Below are 20,587 nucleotides of genomic sequence, written 5' to 3'. Positions count from 1 at the left end.
ATATTTACTACAATACATCTATGAAATTATAAAAAGAAAGAATTTTACAATATGTATATATTTATTATAATATATTTACAAAATTAGTAAAAAGGAAAGAAAATTGAAGAAAGATTAAAAAATACACAAAAATAATAATTTTATTTTATAATGTTATCCAATGATTTAAAAACTATATATAATTAAGTATGAAAATAGAAAATTTACAATAACAATAAACAACGGAATGTTTCACTCAATCCAAACATTAGTACACTATATAAATCTTTACGATAATTTTTAATAATATTGGCAAAGCACATAAATGTAAACAAGTAGAGGACAATAATGCATCTATATTGACTAGTCTGAAACAATAAATTAAACTTCATAATGTTAACTTGCGGAGCCATGGGAAACATAACTTCAAGAGCAAGTCCACACCACTAAAGTATGTATACCTCCAAGTCCTTTTCAATACAATAAATAAAACCACTGTTGCAAAACCTGTTCCATATGACAGTCCAACTCCAATCCAATACCACAAATTTTCCTCATTCTGGTTTTCTTCATTATTAGATGTAGAAATGGGAGGAGAAGCTGGAGTGAATTCTGGCCAAGAGCATTTTGTTGGAAGTGGACAGCCATATAAATTTGGATTGCCTGAGAATGATGATTTAGTGAATGTTACCATCTGTTTTCCTTGTGGTATACTTCCTGAAAGGTTGTTGTTGGATAAGTTGAGAGCTTCCAGAAAGCTCAAAGAACCAAGATCTGGAGGAATGTGTCCAGAAAAATTATTCATAGAAAAGTCTAATGTCTCCAATTGACTCATTTGTACAATGCTATTTGGAATAGTACCATTTAGATTGTTCATGGAAAGGTTGAGCAGCTTCAATCCCTTCAACTTTCCCAAATCAGAAGGAACATTCCCGCTTAATTGATTGCCTGAAAGATCTATGGATGTCATGGTAGGAAAAATATATGCATAATTCTCATCTCTGCCTTTGGAATCCATATGCAATCCATTCTTATACACGTATGTATCATATGCCAAGTCGTATGGAATCATGCTAAATTCCTGATTTGGCTCCGCTACCATTGCTGGTAAACTGAAAACACTGTGGGGTATATGCCCTGAAAGGTGATTTGAAGAAAGATCCAAGATTTGTAGGCTCTTTAATTGCCCAATTTCTGTAGGAATGCCACCTTCAAAATTATTCCTCCTCATTGCTAGCACTCGCAGGTTTGAAAAAGTACCTATTGACTTTGGAATTTCACCTCTAAATAAGTTCTCCCCGAGATCCAAAATAGTCAATTCTGAGAAATTTGATATAGATGGAGGGAGTGACCCTGTCACCTTGTTGTTCTTTACCACTAGTGTCTGTAGCTGACTTAGCATACCAATCTCAGATGGCATCATTCCTTCCAAATTATTATCCCCCAAATTCAAGACTAAAAGGTCAGAGCAAGCTGCTAAACTTGGAGGGATGATTCCATTCAAATGATTGTTTGCCAGATTTAGTACCCTCAATGAAGAGCAATTCTGACGTATTGGAGAAATGTTACCTGTGAGTGAATTGTTGTTGAGCAGCAACACTTGTATCTGAGGTGGCCAAGTTGATGGTATCTCTCCGCGTAATGCATTGTTGGATAGATCCAAGAAACATAACTCCTTCCAGGCAGAAGTACGCGGCAAAATGCGACCTTCCAGATGATTTGTTGTAAGATTAATGCCTAGAAGACCCAAATCCCATAGCCAAGAGGGAATTTCTCCAACAAGGTTATTGTCAACTAGCTCCAACTCAGAAAGCGAGAATTGCGTCGAAATCCACAACGGGATTGGACCATCCATCTTACATGCTGTCATAATTAAGAAAAACAACTGAAATGGGGGAATCCAGGTGCGGCTGAAATTAAATATGCAATTGGACAGACTGAGAGCCCACAATTGGGTAAGGTTGTGAAAGAAGGCTTCTGAAATGATCTGACCAGAGTTACAAGTGAGGGAGAGCCATTCTAGAGAAGATGGTAGCGCTGAGGAAGCAATACTCTGGTTGAATGCATTGCTCTCAACAAAGAGTAAAGTAAGGGAGGAGAGCTTTGCAAACGAGGAGGGAACAGTTCCGTTTATTTGGTTGTAAGATAGATCCAAGGAGACTAGTGATGAGCGATCGCCCAATGAGTCCGGGATACAACCAGTCAACTGATTCGAAGAAAGATGTAAGTGGCTTAGAGAAGAGAGAATGGAGAGATTAGAGGGAATGCTTCCCGTTAGCTTATTGTGGGAAAGATCTAATTCGTTTAGAGAAGAGAGATTAGAAAGAGAAGTGCGAATGCTTCCGTTTAGATTATTATAAGAAAGACCTATGTACTTTATGGAAGAGAGTTTAGATAGAGAAGGGGGAATGCTTCCTGTGAGTTGATTAGAAGAAAGATCTATGTAGTTTATGGAAAAGAGCTTAGAGAGAGAAGGGGGAATGCTTCCTGTGAGTTGATTATAAGAAAGATACAATTCTGTGAGAGAAGAGAGATTAGAAAGAGAAGGGGGAATGCTTCCTGTGAGTTGATTAGAAGAAAGATACAACTCTGTGAGAGAAGAGAGATTAGAAAGAGAAGGGGGAATGCTTCCTGTGAGTTGATAAGAAGAAAGATACAACTCTGTGAGAGAAGAGAGATTAGAAAGAGAAGGGGGAATGCTTCCTGTGAGTTGATAAGAAGAAAGATACAACTCTGTGAGAGAAGAGAGATTAGAAAGAGAAGGGGGAATGCTTCCTGTGAGTTGATTAGAAAAAAGATACAACTCTGTGAGGGAAGAGAGATTAGAAAGAGAAGAGGGAATGTTTCCTGTGAGTTGATTAGAAGAAAGACGCAACTCTGTGAGAGAAGACATGTTTCCCAAGCAGTGAGGAAGAGTACCTGTTAATCCATTGGCAGAGAGGTCTAACGATGCAAGAGAAGTGAGGGTGCACAAACTCTCAGATATGACTCCCCCTTCAGCCGAGTACCACATATGCACGCGGACTACATGATGGCTGTCCACATCACAGGTGATGCCGTCCCAGGTGCTGCAGCAATCGCCTCCCTTCTCCCAGGTACTCAGATTGGTAGTATAGGGATAGAAAACAAGAGAGGAGTTTAGGCCGGCCTTGAAATGAAGAAGAGCTTCTCGTTCCCTATGAATACAGCCGCAGCAGAAGCAGAGAAGAAACACTAGGGGAATAATAACAACAGAAGACACACGTAGCTTGGCCATTTTAGAGTTTGGGTGAATTGAGGGAAAGTGATGAGTATTATTAATTATATAGCTGAACGGTGTGAGGAGAAGTTTGAAAGAAAGAAGAATACCAACAATTTCGATGCAACTGCAGTCACACAGACTTGTCGTAGAATTATGACAAGATTTGCTAAAGTTTGGCGAGTCAAGGAAGGCAGCCGTGAGACGTGCGTTGTCAAAGCATAAAACGAATGGTCGTCGTGTCATAAAATTGCATTTTATAACATAATTGGAGCATTTTATAACATAATTGTACACGCAATTAGAGACTTCTGCCGTGCGACTCTGCTCACATTTTGATTGTTTGTTATTTTCAATGTGAAACATTTTTAAACTCTGATGAATCATAAAATTTCATCTGAAATATGAGGCAGCAGAAACAATACACGGTCAAATCCAGATAAAATTACTTTAACCAGTATTTTCACAACACGACCCAATTTACAGATATCATTGGGAGCGCGTGTACTATATTCGTTGTATTTAATGTAGCAACGAGACTTTACAAGCAAGACAAATTTGGAAGAAATGAGATACGGTAATAGAAATTGACTTTGTTTTGTTTTTAGTGAATTTTGTAGGAGATTAGCCTTTTCAATAGAAGTCGGAGATTAGCCTGTTTATAGCTTAGACAAACTTGGAAGAATTGAGACACGGCAATAGAAATTGACTTTGTTTTGTCTTTAGTGAATTTTGTTTCAAGATTAGCATGTCCAAATAAAAATCATAGCTTAGACAAACTTGGAAGAATTGAGACACGACAATAGAAATTGACTTTGCTTTGTCTTTAGTGAATTTTGTCTAGGGATTAGCCTATCCCAATAGAAATCATAGCTTAGACAAACTTGGAAGAATTGAGACACGGCAATAGAAATTGACTTTGTTTTGTCTTTCGTGAATTTTGTCTCGAGATTAGCCTGTCCCAATAGAAATCATAGCTTACAAAGGACAGATTCCTTTTTGATAGAAAAATCTTCACAAGTGCTCAGAAATTTCAGTCACTATGTAAAATCACAAATTTCTAGATGTAACAAAATAGTCAAAGACCACAAAAAATGAAATGTTTTTTGCCACATCAACTCAGAAAGTGTGTTCCAAAGTGATGTTTTTCACCCTCTTGATTTCTTTTTATATTTTATTCTTTTCTTAAATTTAAAGAAATATTTTACTTTGAAATTATTATTTTTTAAATTAAAAAAATATTGTAAGAGAATGAGTTCAATAATAGTTTATTAAATTTTATTAATTAAAGGTTAACTTAAGAATCATTCAGTAGACTAATAGTTGTTACATGATAAAGTTAGTAATTATATCAACTGTGAAACTTTATTGGTATTAAAAGGGTCCTATTAATAAAATAGTTAGGCATAACATTCAATCAATTGTGAACAGTAAAAATTGTTGTGGTAAGAGTGAACACTAAATGAATCAATAGGGAATGTGTATAAAATGTCAACTCAAAATCACCGTTCTCTGACCCTTGCGTGCATGAAAAATCTCTTATAGTTTGTCTGGTTCGTGGAATTGTAGAAATCTAAATTTTTGCAAATCTTCAAAGCCATATTTGCAATTTTAGTAGAGTCATTTGGTACGCTTGAAAGATGTCTGGAAAGATACATTTTTATGCATTCGGTTCATCAAACTGAAATTGGAATTGAAATGGTGAACATAGAGCATGGCAAAACTTCAAACCAATTTGATTTATGTCTAAATGTAGAGAAAGACCAAACTCCAAAGCCTAAGAATGGAAATGATAAAAAAAAAATTAAGAATGGTTAACATCTGGGCAGACCTGGCACCATCTCCGCATATTCCACACTAGACAATGAGATCTAGTTATGACATCTTCTCACCATGTTGTACCATATCTTAGTGGTGGCTTATGTTATGTATTTATCACAGTTGGGAGGGCAACTATTAGTTGTGACACATTAGGGAAGAGATGGCCAGAGACAACGATTGATGGGAAAAAATAACCTACTCATGGCAATTTAATATTTCCCACCATTCCCCTCTTCTTCTCTCGCTTCCCACGCACTTCCATGTGTATTCTCAACCCTATACTCCATGTGGACTTCAACACCATTAAACCCAAAATCCATTCAACAGGAGAAGCATTGTTCAGCCCATTTAACAACATTTATGGTGCTCCCTTGCGAGTTATATATTACACCATGAAAGCTACAACTTACATGTCCACCAAAAAATATTAGGTCGCATAAGGGACGAGATGGCTAGAGATGAAAAAAATCCTCTCAAATGTGATAAATATGCTCTTGTTAGTTGTTGGTAATTATCTCGTCATAGGACTAAAACAATGGACAAAGACCAAGAATGTGATGATGACTATGGAAAACATAGAGAAATACCAAACTTTGAATCAGTTTGATTCCCATCACTGGAAGACTCCAAAAAAGTCCAATGTCATTTTGAGCAACTTCACAAAAAGTAAAACCAAGTTTTTATTTTCAATTCCTATTCCAGAGAGGGAAGATTGGAAATATGATTTTGAGGTAAAATTAGAAGTTTGAAATTCTAATTTCATTTTGCCTTTTTTGAAACAAATGTAAAAAAATCATATCCAAATTTTGCAAATGTCAATTCCACTCATCTTCCACCAACCAAACAAACCTTTAGTAAATTCAATGAAAGACAAGCAACCTCCAATTCTTTCTTTTAATCCTACAATTGTGCCTAATGCTAAAAAACCTTAAGCTCCATTCTCCATTCTCCATTTGAGCTTGCTATCCTTAAGATGTACATTTTATGCTTTTAATGGTTTATAGCTTAAGTCAGATAAAACATAAAGCTAAACTATATATATATATATATATATATATATATATATATATATATATATATATATATATATATATATATATATATATATATATATATATATATATATATATATATATATATATATATATATATATATATACATTTGACCCATTTAACAACATTTATGGTACTTCAACAGTTATCTATTAAAACCATGAAAGTTGCAACTTACTTTTCCACCCATGACTATTACGACACATTAGGGAAGAGATGACTAGAGACGAAAAAGATCTCCCAAATGTGATAAATATGCTCTTGTTAGTTGTTTGTAATTATCTCTTCATTGGACTAAAACAATGGAGAAAGACCAAGAATGTGATGATCACTATGGAAAACACAAAGAAATACCGAACTTTGAATCAATCTGATTCCCATCACTGGAAGACTCTAGAAAAAGTCAGATGTCATTTTGAGCAACTTCACAAAAAGTAAAACCAAGTTTTAATTTTCAATTCCTAGTCCAAAGAGGGAAGATTACAAATCTGATTTTGAGGTAAAATTAGAAGTTTGAAATTCTAATTCTAGTTTACCTTTTTTGAAACAAATGCCAAAAAAATCATATTCAGTAACCTCTTCCAAAAAGGCTTCACCCTCCCTAAGGCCTAAATCGTCAGAAAGTAAAGCTAAACCAACAAGTTCACTAATCTCTATAATGTATAAATCATTAACTCTCTCATCACAAATGGTCTTACCATTATCTAATTAATAAAAGATTGGGATCTCTCCACTCTTTGAAAGGGGAAATTTATTTTCTATTAAAAAAGAGCTCTTTATTTGTTTCCTCTTTCACAAGATCCACTTAGCTACACATCCATAACAAAGGTTCCTAATATTGTGTGACATTCAAATCATCCCTAACTAAATCAACATTATCCTTTCCTAACTAGAGCTCAAGATTCAAATCTGTTAAGCAATTCAGCCCTATCAAGTAGAGGTTTAGATACATCTTTTGGAATCTCTACAATGTTTGGAAAATTCACATACATCAATGCCTATTTCCCCTTCCTCTAATTCCATAATGAGTGGTGATTCTATATATCTAAGAATAAATCCACCTCCATCTTGGGAAGACTCCTAAGATTCACAACACATTTATTTTATCTTTGAATATTTTCAAGGGAACTTCAAAGAGTTTATAAAACACTTTAAATTATTTCTCCTTTTCTTATCAATGCTATCATATCAAGGGTTTTAATATTAAAATCCAAGGTGAATGCACAAAGTTGGGTCGTAATTCCGTGGAAGTCAAATCCATGGAATGCGACCTCTTAGAAATGAGTACCCGATTTTAAAAAATGGGTACCTATTTTTGGCTCGGGTGCTTGATACTGAATTTAAAAAATGGGCACCCGTTATTTTTAAAAATTGGGTACTCATTTTTTATTTTCAAAAAATGGGTACCTGTTTCTCAAAAAATTAAAAATTTGAATTTTTAAGAAACTGGTACCCATTTAAAAAAAATAAAAAATGGGTACCCATTTTTAAAAAACCGTGTACCCATTTTTTAAAAGTTAAAAAATGGGTACTCAATTCTAAAAAATTCAATTTTGTAAGTTTTCGGCAGATTTTACATGTTGCTTTTAGCTTTTCAAAACAAGAACCCATTTTTTGAAATTCAAATAACGGGTGCCCATTTCTTACAACATGAGGTGGGATTTTTTTTCCTTGCCTCAGATTTTGGTTTGGAACAGGCTTGGTAAGACCAAGCCTATGCCTTGGCCTCTCAAGATTTGGCTAAGGCATTGAACTAACAAATTCATGCCTTACCATAATTTTTAGAGGGTCTTCCCAATCAAATTTTTTTATGAAACAAAAACCCATTAGAGCTCTCACTGTCTTGATTTCAGAAATATAAATTTTATAGTGTTATGATTTTATTTACTATTTTTGTATTATTTTTTAATCAAAGGTGGCACCTAAATGTAAAATAGCAACATTCACTAAAACTTTAATAACTTTTTTATTTTATAATTTTTCTTAAATTAATTTATATGTCATCAATCTACATTCAATTCTTTTGAAGTCTTTTGAAGTTTTTTTTTTTAAATTGAAAAAAGTGAAATTTTGATCAAATTATGATGTCCGTACACGAGAGGTTTTAAAATTTTCTTTTATAGCCAATTAAAAATTAATAATAATAAAAATATTCTTTAAAAAATTCAAAAAAAATATTCTCATCAATCTTTGGTGTGTCAAGTAACTCTATTTTAAAGGATTCACAAAAATTCATTCATTTGTGTCAAATTATGGTGTCCGTACACGAGCGTGGTATGGTCCTTGTTAAAGTATCAAACTTAAAACTTATATTATTTAGAATAACTGCTCAAGGCAAAGATATAATATAATACTGAAGATGAGCCAGCCCTGAAGATGATTAAGTGATTTGAGATTCTGCAATAGATATTGAAGATATCCGCTGCTCTATATACTTGAAGACTTATATGACTTATGTGTTCGATGTATCTGAAGCAGAGAATATCAAGTGTTATATATGTGCGGTAGTATCTAGATGGGTCATGACTGATAGTTGTGACTCATATTTGAGTCATGTCTATTAGTCATGACCATTCAAAACTAAGCGCAGATTATAATGCGTTCCCGACAACATATAATTAAGACAAATGTAAGCGCTTGTTTATACTTAATGCCGATATAAATTGACACCTGACAATGATAAGATAGGTTTATATGTAATATCGATAAACCTCTATGTTAGTATGAATAGATATATATATATACATATATATAATCATAAATTATGTCTTTAGTTTATATTTAAAATAATCTCTGTGTGTGTGTGTGTGTGTGTGTGTGTGTGTTTATCAAATATATATAAGATGACATAAGCATAATTATAAGAGTTATGAATAACTCTCTAACTAATCGATACATTAACACTCCCTCTTAGATTAGTAGGGTAAACACAAATAAGAGGTCTTTGATTAGAAGACTTCTTTTATCCAATGTCAAATATAAAATATTGTAACACGTGAGAGTTTGGTCTACAAGAATATCAATTTCATGATATTAACCAATCTCTCAAAAGCAATGGCCTATCAGAAACATCAACTTAATGATTATCACCAAATGCTTGGTGTGGTAATGGCCTATCAAAATATCAGGGCAAGATATACACCAAGTATCAAAAATATATCTATAAAAACAACTTGTAGATAATCAAGTTAATGATATCAACCACCTAGTTGTTTGATTTACAAGATAAAGCCCTTAAATGAAACACTTTCACAAAAATGAATCATGCTACAAGTTATTGTAAGGACGTCACTTTACAACAACTTCTCCTGATACAAGTGAAAACCCTTTTGAAGTCGTCACTTCATAAGAATTAACACAGGTTTTATTTATAATATATATAGAAATATTGTACAATAATCAATTTCTTTGAGACATGTCCTCAGATTTTATAATCATACCAAGTTCTTTATGGAAGAATTCCACCTTTGTCTTAGCAAGTGGTTTGGTAAGAATGTCTGCAATTTGATCCTTTGTACTAATATATTCTAGCTTGATTACATCCTTCTCAACCATGTCTCGAACATAATGGTAAGGTATCTCGATGTGTTTTGATCTGTTATGAAATGTAGGATTAAGAGATAACTTGATGCAGCTCTGGTTGTCACAATAAATAGTAGTAGGTGGAAGTGGCTTCCCAAATAATCCAAATAGAAGTTTCCTCAACCATACAGCTTCTCTTGCTCCCATAGATGCAGCTATGTACTCGGCTTCTGTAGAACTCTGTGCTACTGAAGAGTGCTTCCGACTAAACCAAGATATCATTGCTGAGCCCAAAGTAAAACAACATCTTGAAGTGCTCATACGATTCTCTGAATTTCCTGCCCAATCAGAATCTGTACATCCCTTCAAATTTAATTCAGTTTTAGTGTATTTGAGACCATATCCAATAGTACCATGGAGATATCTGAGAATGTGGCTTACTGCCATCAAATGGGTTTGTTTAGGTTTGCACATGAACTGACTGAGAACATTTACAGCATAACAAATTCCAGGTCTTGTGTTCACCAAATACATTAAGGAACCAATGATCTGTTGATATAGGGTAGGATCAACACTTTCAAAATCTTCGGTTGCTTCTTTTAGTTTCAAAATATTTATTTCCATTAAAGTTTTCATTTCCTTGCTATCCAACATGCCAAATTTGTTAAGTAGATCCAAAGTGTACTTGCCTTGATTTAGGAAGATCCCTTTTGAATGTTGTCGTACTTCAAGTCCTAAGAAATAGTGTAGTATTCCTAGATCTTTCATTTCAAATTCAGATATGAGAGCTTTTTTACATTTTTCAATTAAATGATCTTCTCCTGTAATCAACAGATCATCAACATATAAAACCATAATTAACATATCCCCCTGTATTACTTTGTAATATAAATTTGGATCTGCAATGTTTTTAGAGAAGTCAAGTTTGGTTAGATGTTGATCTATTCATTCATACCAAGCTCGGGGAGCTTGTTTCAATCCATATAAAGCATTTTTCAATTTACATACATGAGTTTGTTTATTGTGCACTTCAAATCCATCTGGTTGTTCAAGATAAACTTCCTTTTCTATAACACCATTCAAAAATGCAGTCTTTACATCCATTTGATGAATTTTGCATCCCTTGGATGCAGCAATGGCTAAAAAAGTTCTGACTGAGGTATATCTAGCTATTGGAACAAAAGTTTCATCATAGTCTATTCCTTCCTTTTGGGAGAATCCTCTAGCAACAAACCTAGCTTTGTATTTGTCAATACTTCCATTTGTAGCATGTTTTATTTTGAATAGCCATTTGGAGGAGACAACTGATTTATTTTTTAGTCTAAGAACAATATCCCAAACATCATTCTTAAGTATAGAGTTGTATTCTTCTGTCATTGCATCTTTCCAGTGTTGATGTTTTATGGCTTCTTTTACATCAGATGGCTCAGATTTGGAAATTTCACTCATTAATGCAATATAACTTGAGTATATATTAGGACATTTCCTCTCCCTAATGAAATCTGAAGGAATGGAATTATTTTCTTCAATTAGCTTCCTGGCCCATAAAGATCTTTTCCTTTCCTCGGAGGTGTGAGTAATGTCCATAGGTTCAATTTGTTTATCTTCCTCCATTAGAGACTCCCTCTCATTATCAGGGTTTTGTTCTTCTAGAGTTTCTTTTGAATTTGATTCATCTTTAGATCTTTGGTAGGCCAAATCTTCATCAAATATTACATCTCGACTTAGCTCAATATTCCTTTGTCCAGGGATATAGATGCGATATGCTTTTGAGGTTTCACTATAACCTACAAAGATTCCTTTCTTTCCTGAGGGCTCTAATTTGGTTCTCTTTTCTTTAGGAATATGTACATAGATAGGACAACCAAAATTTTTAAGATGCTTAAGATCAGGTTTCTTCCCGGTAAATACTTCTTCAGGAGTTTTAAATTCAAGATAAGAGTGGGGACATCTATTTTGAAGGTAAACAGCAGTATTTGAAGCTTCACCCCAAAGAAAAGTTTCAAGACTTTGATCATGAAGCATTGCTTTGGCAGAATGAACTATAGATCTATTTTTCCTCTCAGCTATTCCATTTTGTTGTGGATTGTAAGGAACAAAACACTCCCTCTTGATCCCAACAGTTTTATAATAGTCTATAAAGATATCAGAAATGTACTCTTTTCCATTGTTTGTTCTTAATACTTTTATTTTCTTTCCAGGTTTTCTACAATGGCTTTCAACTCTTTAAATTTAGAAAGGATTTCCTCAGATTCTTTACTTTTAGGAAAATAGATCCATGTCTTCCTAGGGAAATCATCCAGAAATATAATGTAGCATAGAGACCCTCCTAGAGATGGAACAAACATATGACCACATAAGTCTAAATGAATAAGTTATAGAATTTCTTTGGATTTGGTTTGACTATTATGGAATGTAGTTTTGACATTCTTCCCTAGAGCACAACCTTTACAAGGTCCTTCATGATATGGATTAAGCTTAGATATACCTGTTACCATATTTCCTATAGAAGATAGTCCTCGAAAATGAAGATGACCTAATCTCTTGCGTCAAATTTCATTTTCTTTGAAGGAATCATGAATTAGAACTGAATGAGAGATAGAGTTAACCTAATAAAGACATCCATGTCTTGAGCCAATTTTGTATGCATTTTTAATGTTAGAGTTCTTAGGCCAAGCTAAGCCCTTTCCTTCCATAAATGTAATCTTGAGTCCTTCATCTTCAATAGCAGAGATAGAAAGCAGGTTTCTTTTTATGCCGGGTACATATAGTACCTTAGTAAGTTCAACTATTTTCCTTGATTTTAGATGAATGGTACATGTTCCTATTCCCATTATGGGGTAGCTTGAATCATCTCCAATGGTTACTTCATCAACATAGTCTTCTTGTAGAGAGTCTTACTGCCCTTTAAAACCTGTGATATGTCGAGAGGCTCCACTATCAATTACCCAAGTGCTTGATCTAGATGATGCTTCACTGGAGAGTGTTGAATAGAAGGCATTATGTTCAGAATTCCCATTAGAATTTTGAGTGGTTGCAAATGAAGCTTGAGTCTTAACTCTATCAGGACATCTAGATGTTGGATGTCCAAATTTATCACACCTATAACATTGCATTTTGGAGAAGTCAGTGTGCTTTTTCCTTCCTTTGAATTTTCTTTTCTTCTTTATTTACTTGAGTAAACAGAGCATGTACTTCTTCTTTTGAGGAGGAAACATTTTGACCTCGAGCTACTTGCATACATTCTTCTTGTATACAATCAGCTTTTAGTCTTTCAAATTTAGGTAACTTAGACTGAGAGCATACCCCTTGTCTAAAGGTATCTCATGATGATGGAAGACCTTTTAGAGCCATTATTGTTAACTCCTTTCCATCACATATAGGTCCTATGGAAGAAAGTTGATTTCGAAGATAGGTTATTCTCATGAAGTAAGAGGAAATTTTCTCTCCTTTATTCATTTTAATATTTGACATTCTATCCTTTAATGTAATAATCCAAACAATATTGTTTATCTCAAACATATTTTCAAGAGCATTGTACATCTCATGTGCAGTGTCTAGTTCTGACATTACAGGAAGTAGATGAGTTTTAACACCGTCCACAATAATTTTCATACATTTATTGTTATCACTTTCCCATTTTTCTATTTCATCATTTCCTTTAGGTGATGGGTTATATTTTTCAATAAACTTATTTAAACCATGTTCTTTAAGTATAAGTTTCAGACGTAATTTCTAACCTACAAAATCTAAATCGCCTTCTAGCCTATCTTCAAGTCTTATGTCGTTCACCATTTTATTAACAATATATGATGCTTCTATAACCTAGAAAATTTTATAGTCTGATATCAGGATACTTCTTTTAAGCCTACTTTGATACCATGTTAAAGTATCGGACTTAAAACTTATATTATTTAGAATAACTGCTCAAGGAAAAGATATAATATAATACTAAAGATGAGCTAGCCCTAAAGATGATTAAGTAATTTGAGATTCTGCAATAGATACTAAAGATATCACTGCTCTATATACTTGAAGACTTATATGACTTATGTGTTTGTTGTATCTGAAGCAGAGGATATCAAGTGTTTTATATATGCGGCGATATCTAGATGGGTCACAAATGATAGCCATGACTCATATTTGAGTTATGTCTATTAGTCATGACAATTCAAACCTAAGCGCAGATTATAATGCGTGCCCAACAACATATAATTAAGACAAATGTAAGCGCTCATTTATACTTAATGCTGATATAAATTGACACCCGACAATGATAAGATTGGTTTATATATAATATCAATAAACCTCTATGTTAATATGAATAGATATATATATATATATATAATCATAAATTATGTCTTTAGTTTATATTTAAAATAATTTGTGTGTGTGTGTGTGTGTGTGTATCAAATATATATAAGATGACATAAGCATAATTATAAGAGTTATGAATAACTCTCTAACTAATCTATACATTAACAGTCCTGAAACAGGCATTTTGAAAAAGTGGTTTTTGAAGATTCATACCAAAAAAATAATCCATCATATGGGTATACAAATAAATTACATATTCAAAAAGAAGATTCTAGGCACTAAAATTTTTATTTCTAAATTTTTTTTATATGTAATCTCTAAATGGCTCTAATTTTGGCATCAATTGACAAAATATTTCAAAAACAGGAAAAACACTTCCGCTTTTTGGCCAAAAGTGGGACCCAACTTCTTGCACTGACCCACCACATAGACAAGCATGATCATATCAATTTTTTATATCTATATCTTCCCAACCTATAATTGAGCCTTATTTTTTTATGATTTCTTTAATAATATCTTTATTAATTAACTCAATAGGTAAACATGAACTCTTAATATCTCTAATAAATTTTAAAATTTTAACATTACGAGATCTAAAATTATCCTCCTAATTCATAAAATTAAACAAGTAATCATCTAGCAATGGATACCATCCATTCAAAAATCTACTTTTCAAATGAAAAGGACAAGCTATGTATAAAAGACCATAAGAAATACTAGTAATATTTACTTTAGGAAATTCATATATTGGAACTAATTAACTATTGATTCCATCAATTTACCGTATCTACGCCATGTAGCGAATACACCATATTTTTTACTAATCATCTAGGCATGTTTGATCAATATACCTGTAATCACTATTTCTATAGCCCTAGAAGATATTCAATAGATCTATTTTGTAGGAGATACTAGGATTACCAGGGAGAGGTGAGACACACCATGGTTTTTCTTAATGGGGGCTACTTTTAAGGAACCCCCCTCCTTAGATCAGAGAGAATTAATGCAATTGAATAGATTTAGGCCCATATTAGGTAATTGAGCCCTTTAGAGGAAGATGGAAAAAAATTTGTTGGTCACCATAGTCCAACCTTCTACCAGAGCTAAAGGAGGAGGGGGAGCCTTTACCCCCATAAGAAAAACCTCCATACTACATGCACTGAAAAATGAATACCTAGATCTGGAGTTTGCATAGAATTGTATGCTATGGTTTTGCATTTTGTACAATGTTTTATTTTACACTTCTAGTTCTTTCATACCACATTTATTGTGGAATCATTAGGGTATGTGCAGGATCATGGTCAACCAAACTATGGCCTTAAGTGGCAGTGAAAAACCAACAAATCAGGGTTATGTTAACTTGACTTGTAATTTTAAAGCAGTTATGGGCTTTATATCAAAAAGTTGTAAGAATCTATAGGAAATTGAATGTAGCTTCTAATCTACTAGGCCTTATTTGGAAAAAAACATTATTTGATTTGGCAAAATTTTAGATTTTAATGCATACTACAAAAATTTTAGGGTGAAAATAAAAAGTAGGCGCATGTCTAACCACCTTAATCAAAATCAACTGATAATATTTTTTTAAATAATTATAGATATAAAAAGTAGACTCATGTTCGAATGTGACACATATTTTTATTCCAAATAAATAATTAAATATAAATTTTCTACCATAACTTTTCCAAAATAAGAAAACTCCTGTGTTTGACCACCTTAACTAATTGAAAACTTTACAAAATTAATTATTATTTTTTCTTATACTAGGCGAAGCATAGAATGTGACACAACTTTTGGATTTCAAAAATCTTATACCGTTTAAAAGTTATAGCTATTTTTCAATCAATATGTCAATCAAAAGTTTACAAATGTCTTCAATAAAAATTAACTAATAAATACTTATCAAACTCAGAATTTGATAGCGATTGTACCAATGGAATCTTGAGAGTGTTATAAGAAACCCTTTTGGTTTCATTGAATTTTGATGAAAAAATTATTGTCAGATGGCTACTCGAAGTCAAAATGTCAATGAAATCTATCTCAAACACATTTTTTGAGTTGACCAAACAGGTTAGGTAAATACCAAGCCTAATTAGGTACTCAATTTCTAGATCAAGGATATAGAAATTAGGTACCCAAAAATGGGCAACCAATTTTTTTTCAAAAATTGATTGCCCAAATTTTGAGGGGAATCAAAATTTGGGAAGTGTGGGCAATCAATAATCATTATTATTATTGACTATTATTATTATATATGATGATTATTATTATTACTATTATTATTATATGATTATAATAATTATTATTATTACTATTATTATTATATATGGTAATACTATATTATTATTATTATATATAGTAACATATACGATTATTATGATTATTAATGTTAAATATAATATTGTCATGAAATGTGCCAAAAGGGGTGATAGGTTATACTATGACCCATTTCAAAACATTTAATCAAATCAAATAGGTCCCTAGGGGTCATAGGACCCCTAGGGATATTTTTTGTCATGAAATGCATCGAAAGGGGTAATAGGTTATCCTAGGCCCCTTTTGACCCATTTGATCAAACCAAATAGGTCCATATGTTGTCATGAAATGCATCAAAAGAGGTCATAGGTTATCTTATGACCCCTTTTGACCCATTCAAACAAACTAAATAGGTCCATAGGTATCCTAGGACACCTAGGGATGTATGTTGTTATGAAATGCATCAAATGGGCTCATAGGTTATCCTATGACCCCTTTCGACCCATGCGAACAAACCAAATAGGTCCTTAGGGGTCCTAGGACACGTAGGGACATATGTTATCATGAAATGTGTCAAAATAGGTCATAAGTTATCCTATGACCCCTATTGACCCATTCGAACAAACGAAATAGGTCCCTAAGGGTCCTAGAACCCCTAGGGAAATATGTTGTCATGAAATGCATTGAAAGGGGTCATAGGTTATCCTATGACCCATTTCAACACATTCGATCAAATTAAATAGGTCCCTAGGGGTCCTAAGACCCGTAGTGACATTTGTTCTCATAAAATGCATCAAAAGGGGTCATAGGATTATCCTATGACCCCTTTCGACCCATTCAAAAAAACCAAATAGGTACTTAAGGGTTTTAGGACCCTGAGGGACATATGTTGTCATGAAATGTGTTGAAAGGAGTCATAGGTTACCCTATAATCCCTTTTGACCCATTCAAACAAACCAAATAGGTCCCTAGAGCTCCTAGGCTCCTTAGGGACATATGTTGTCATAAAATGCATCAAAAGGCTTTCGACCCATTCAAACAAAGAAAATAGGTCCATAGGGGTCCTAAGACCCCTAGGGACATATTTTTTCATGAAATGCATCAAAAGGGATCATAGGTTATCCTATGACCCCTTTCAACCCATTCAAACAAACCAAATAGATCCCTAGGGGGTCCTAAGACCCCTAGGGACATATGTTGTCATGAAATGCATCGAACACTCTAACCCATTCAAACAAATCAAATAGGTCCCTGGGGGTCATAAGACCCCTAAGGACATATGTTGTCATGAAATGCATCAAAAAGGGTCATAGGTTATCCTATGAGCCCTTTCAACCCATTTAAACAAAGCAAATAGGTCCCTAGGGGTCCTAGGACCCCTAGGGACATATGTTGTCATGAAAAGTGTCACAAGCAGTCACAGGTTATCCTATACGATACCTTTTAACACATTTGATCAAATCAAATAGGTTCCTAGAGGTCTGAGGACCCTTAGGGACATTTGTTGTCATGAAATGGGTCGAAAGGGGTCATAGGTTATCATATGACCCCTTTCAACCCATTCAAATAAAGAAAATAGGTCCTTAGGGCTCCTAGGACCCCTAGGGACATATATTGTTATGAAATGTGTTGAAAGGGGTTATAGGTTATCCTATGACCCCTTTTAACCCATTCGAACAAAGAACATAGGTCCCTTGGGGTCCTAAGACCCCTCGGGATATATGTAATTGTGAAATGTGTCACAAGGGGTCATAGGTTATCCTATGATTCCTTTCAACACATTCAATCAAATCAAATAGGTCCCTAGAGGTCCTAGTACCACTAGGGACATTTGTTATCATGAAATGCATCACAAGGGATCATAAGTTATCTTATGACCCCTTTTGACGCATAGAAACAAAGCAAATAGGTTCCTAGTTGTTCGAGGACCCCTAAGGACATATGTTGTCCTTAAATGTGTTGAAAGGTGTCATAGGTTATCCTATGACCCCTTTTGACACAATCAATCAAATCAAATAGGTCCCTAAAGTTCTTAGGACCCTTAGGGACATTTTGTAACGCCCCGCTTGGGAACCCAAAATAAATAAACCTAATATGTTACAAAGTTTACTGGACTATTTTTTTAAAATTTTAAAAAACATCAAAGTAACAATAATGTGGAAGTAATATATACATACAAATCAAGAACACATAATCAATAACAAACACAGTTTTAATTCCTCAAGGGTTCCTTCACATTGAGTCACATTTAAGAAAGTTTTATTAATAAGTTTAAGTCTCAATTACAATGTTCATAATCATGAAATGAATAAACACATACATAGTCATATAAGAAAATGCATTTAAGTACAACTAATAATATGAAAGCACATCTAATGAATAACATCCACTGCACATGTCACAGGGTATGTGAAAATAGATAAAAGTACATTAATATACAATACAATATCCCGTAGGATCTCAAAACACATAATACGTAGATACATCAAATGAATAGAAGTCTTTAACATAAGAGGAAGAATGATAATGGTACCATTTTATCAAGGAGCATCCAACATCTATCAATATGAGGAGGACCCAAATGGTAAGAATACACTACCTCCCAACCGCATAGTCACCTAATCAAGAACCCACTCCCACCATGCAAGAGAGATAATATATGATCAACATATAGATAATCAAATCATAAAATAATCCTAGGCAAGGAATCCTAATAGCCAAAACTACCTCAAGGGTAACAAAAACTACTCAAGAAGAAGAGATAATCAAAATCGAAAGGACACTCATCCAATACCAACAACACATACCAAGTCAACATATAAATACTAAGACCAAAAATATACAACCACCTCGAAATCAATGTCAAGTGTCACAAGCACAATGACCAACAAATAACAGCTATCATCAATAAAAGTAAACTACCAATCACTAATTCCAAAAATAAAAACATCACCAATGATTAATTGATTATTCATTAATAAAAGTCAACTATCAACAATAAATGACATCCAATCAATGAGTAACAACTCACAATAAATACACCATCAAAAGTAGTATCCAACAAGTACACCACTAGAGGCAAATATTAAAAAAAACCATGAAGGAGATTCAAGCTACATACTATGGAGTGTCATCACATGAGCAAGCTCTAGAGTTACCCTAGCAGTCTCTCAAGCCCTTGACCCCCTAGTGACTCTATGCAGAACCAAAGTTCCCTCTCATGATGATGAGCAAACTAGTCATACCTCTCAAGGTATCATCTCCATCTCATCCTTAGTCTATACAAGCACTCAATGCATGGACGAGGAAAAATCTCTAACTTATCTTTTTAATGTATCTCAAGAAAAAGGGCTAGATAAGATATTTTAATTAATATGTTATCACTTGTTACACAACTTACAATGAGTTACCCTAGCAACCACTTTGGGCCCCGACCCCCATTGTAAGCCACTCCCATAGACATGCACCTAAACTACCTTTCCAAAAACTACAAACCACAATAGTGTCCCATTCAAACAAACCAAATAGTCCCTAGGGGTCCTAGGACCCCTAGAGACATATGATGTCATGAAATGCGTCAAAAGGGGTCATAGGTTATCCTATAACCCCTTTCGACACATTCAATCAAATAGAATAGGTCCCTAGCAGTCCTAGGACCCCTAGGAAAAAATTTTGTCATGAAATATGTCGAAAGAGGTCATAGGTTATGCTATGACCCCTTTCGACCCATTCGATGAAATCAAATACGTCCCCAGGGACATATGTTGTCATGAAATGATTTGAAAGTTTCGACCCATTCGAACAAACCAAATAGGTCACTAGGGATCCTAGGAGACCTAGGGACATATGTTGTCATGAAATGCGTCGAAAAGTGACATAGGTTATCTTATGACCCCTTTCTACCAATTTGAACAAAGAAAATAGGTTTCTAGGTATACTAGGAACCCTAGGAACATATGTTATCATGAAATGCATCAAAACCTATGACCCCTTTCAACCCATTTGAACAATCCAAATAGGTTCCTAAGGTTCTTAGGACCCCTAATGACATATATATTGTCATGAGATGCATCAAAAGGGGTCATAGGTTATCCTATGACCCCTGTTGACCCATTCGATCAAATCGAATTGGTCCCTAAGGGTCCTAGGATGCCTAGGGACATAACCCTTATGAGCTTAATAAATAATATTTTTGTTCTAAACAAGATCATTCGTTGCTCTATATTTTTAATGGTAACTTTTTCAATTATAGATGGACTACCCTAGCCTATGGCCCCATAATAATAATAATAACAATAATAATCATCATAATAATACATTACTATATTATATAATAATTATAATATATGACTATATAATAATAATATTAATTATTAATATATATGATTATAATAAGAAGAA

General features: G+C 33.7%; 1 protein-coding gene across 1 annotated transcript; it reads right to left on the bottom strand.

Moving 5' to 3' along the window:
• Positions 1-315: 315 nt before the first annotated feature.
• LOC149544868 (uncharacterized) lies at positions 316-3,235 on the bottom strand. Its single transcript, XM_089796455.1, has one exon. It carries the CDS (start codon positions 3,233-3,235, stop codon positions 368-370), a length of 2,868 nt encoding a protein of 955 aa, XP_089652581.1. The 3' UTR covers positions 316-367.
• Positions 3,236-20,587: the final 17,352 nt, after the last annotated feature.

The sequence above is a fragment of the Cupressus sempervirens genome, chromosome 8 (assembly GCF_028749045.1).
Source record: "Cupressus sempervirens isolate cs-2001-9-10 chromosome 8, ASM2874904v1, whole genome shotgun sequence".
Lineage (NCBI taxonomy): Eukaryota > Viridiplantae > Streptophyta > Pinopsida > Cupressales > Cupressaceae > Cupressus > Cupressus sempervirens.
The sequence above is the reverse complement of the archived record's forward strand: the minus strand, read 5'-3'. Positions and strand labels throughout refer to the sequence as shown.

Excerpts from the sequence above, each read along its gene's own strand:
- LOC149544868 (XM_089796455.1), bottom strand. The coding sequence starts at position 3,235 with ATGGCCAAGCTACGTGTGTCTTCTGTTGTTATTATTCCCCTAGTGTTT.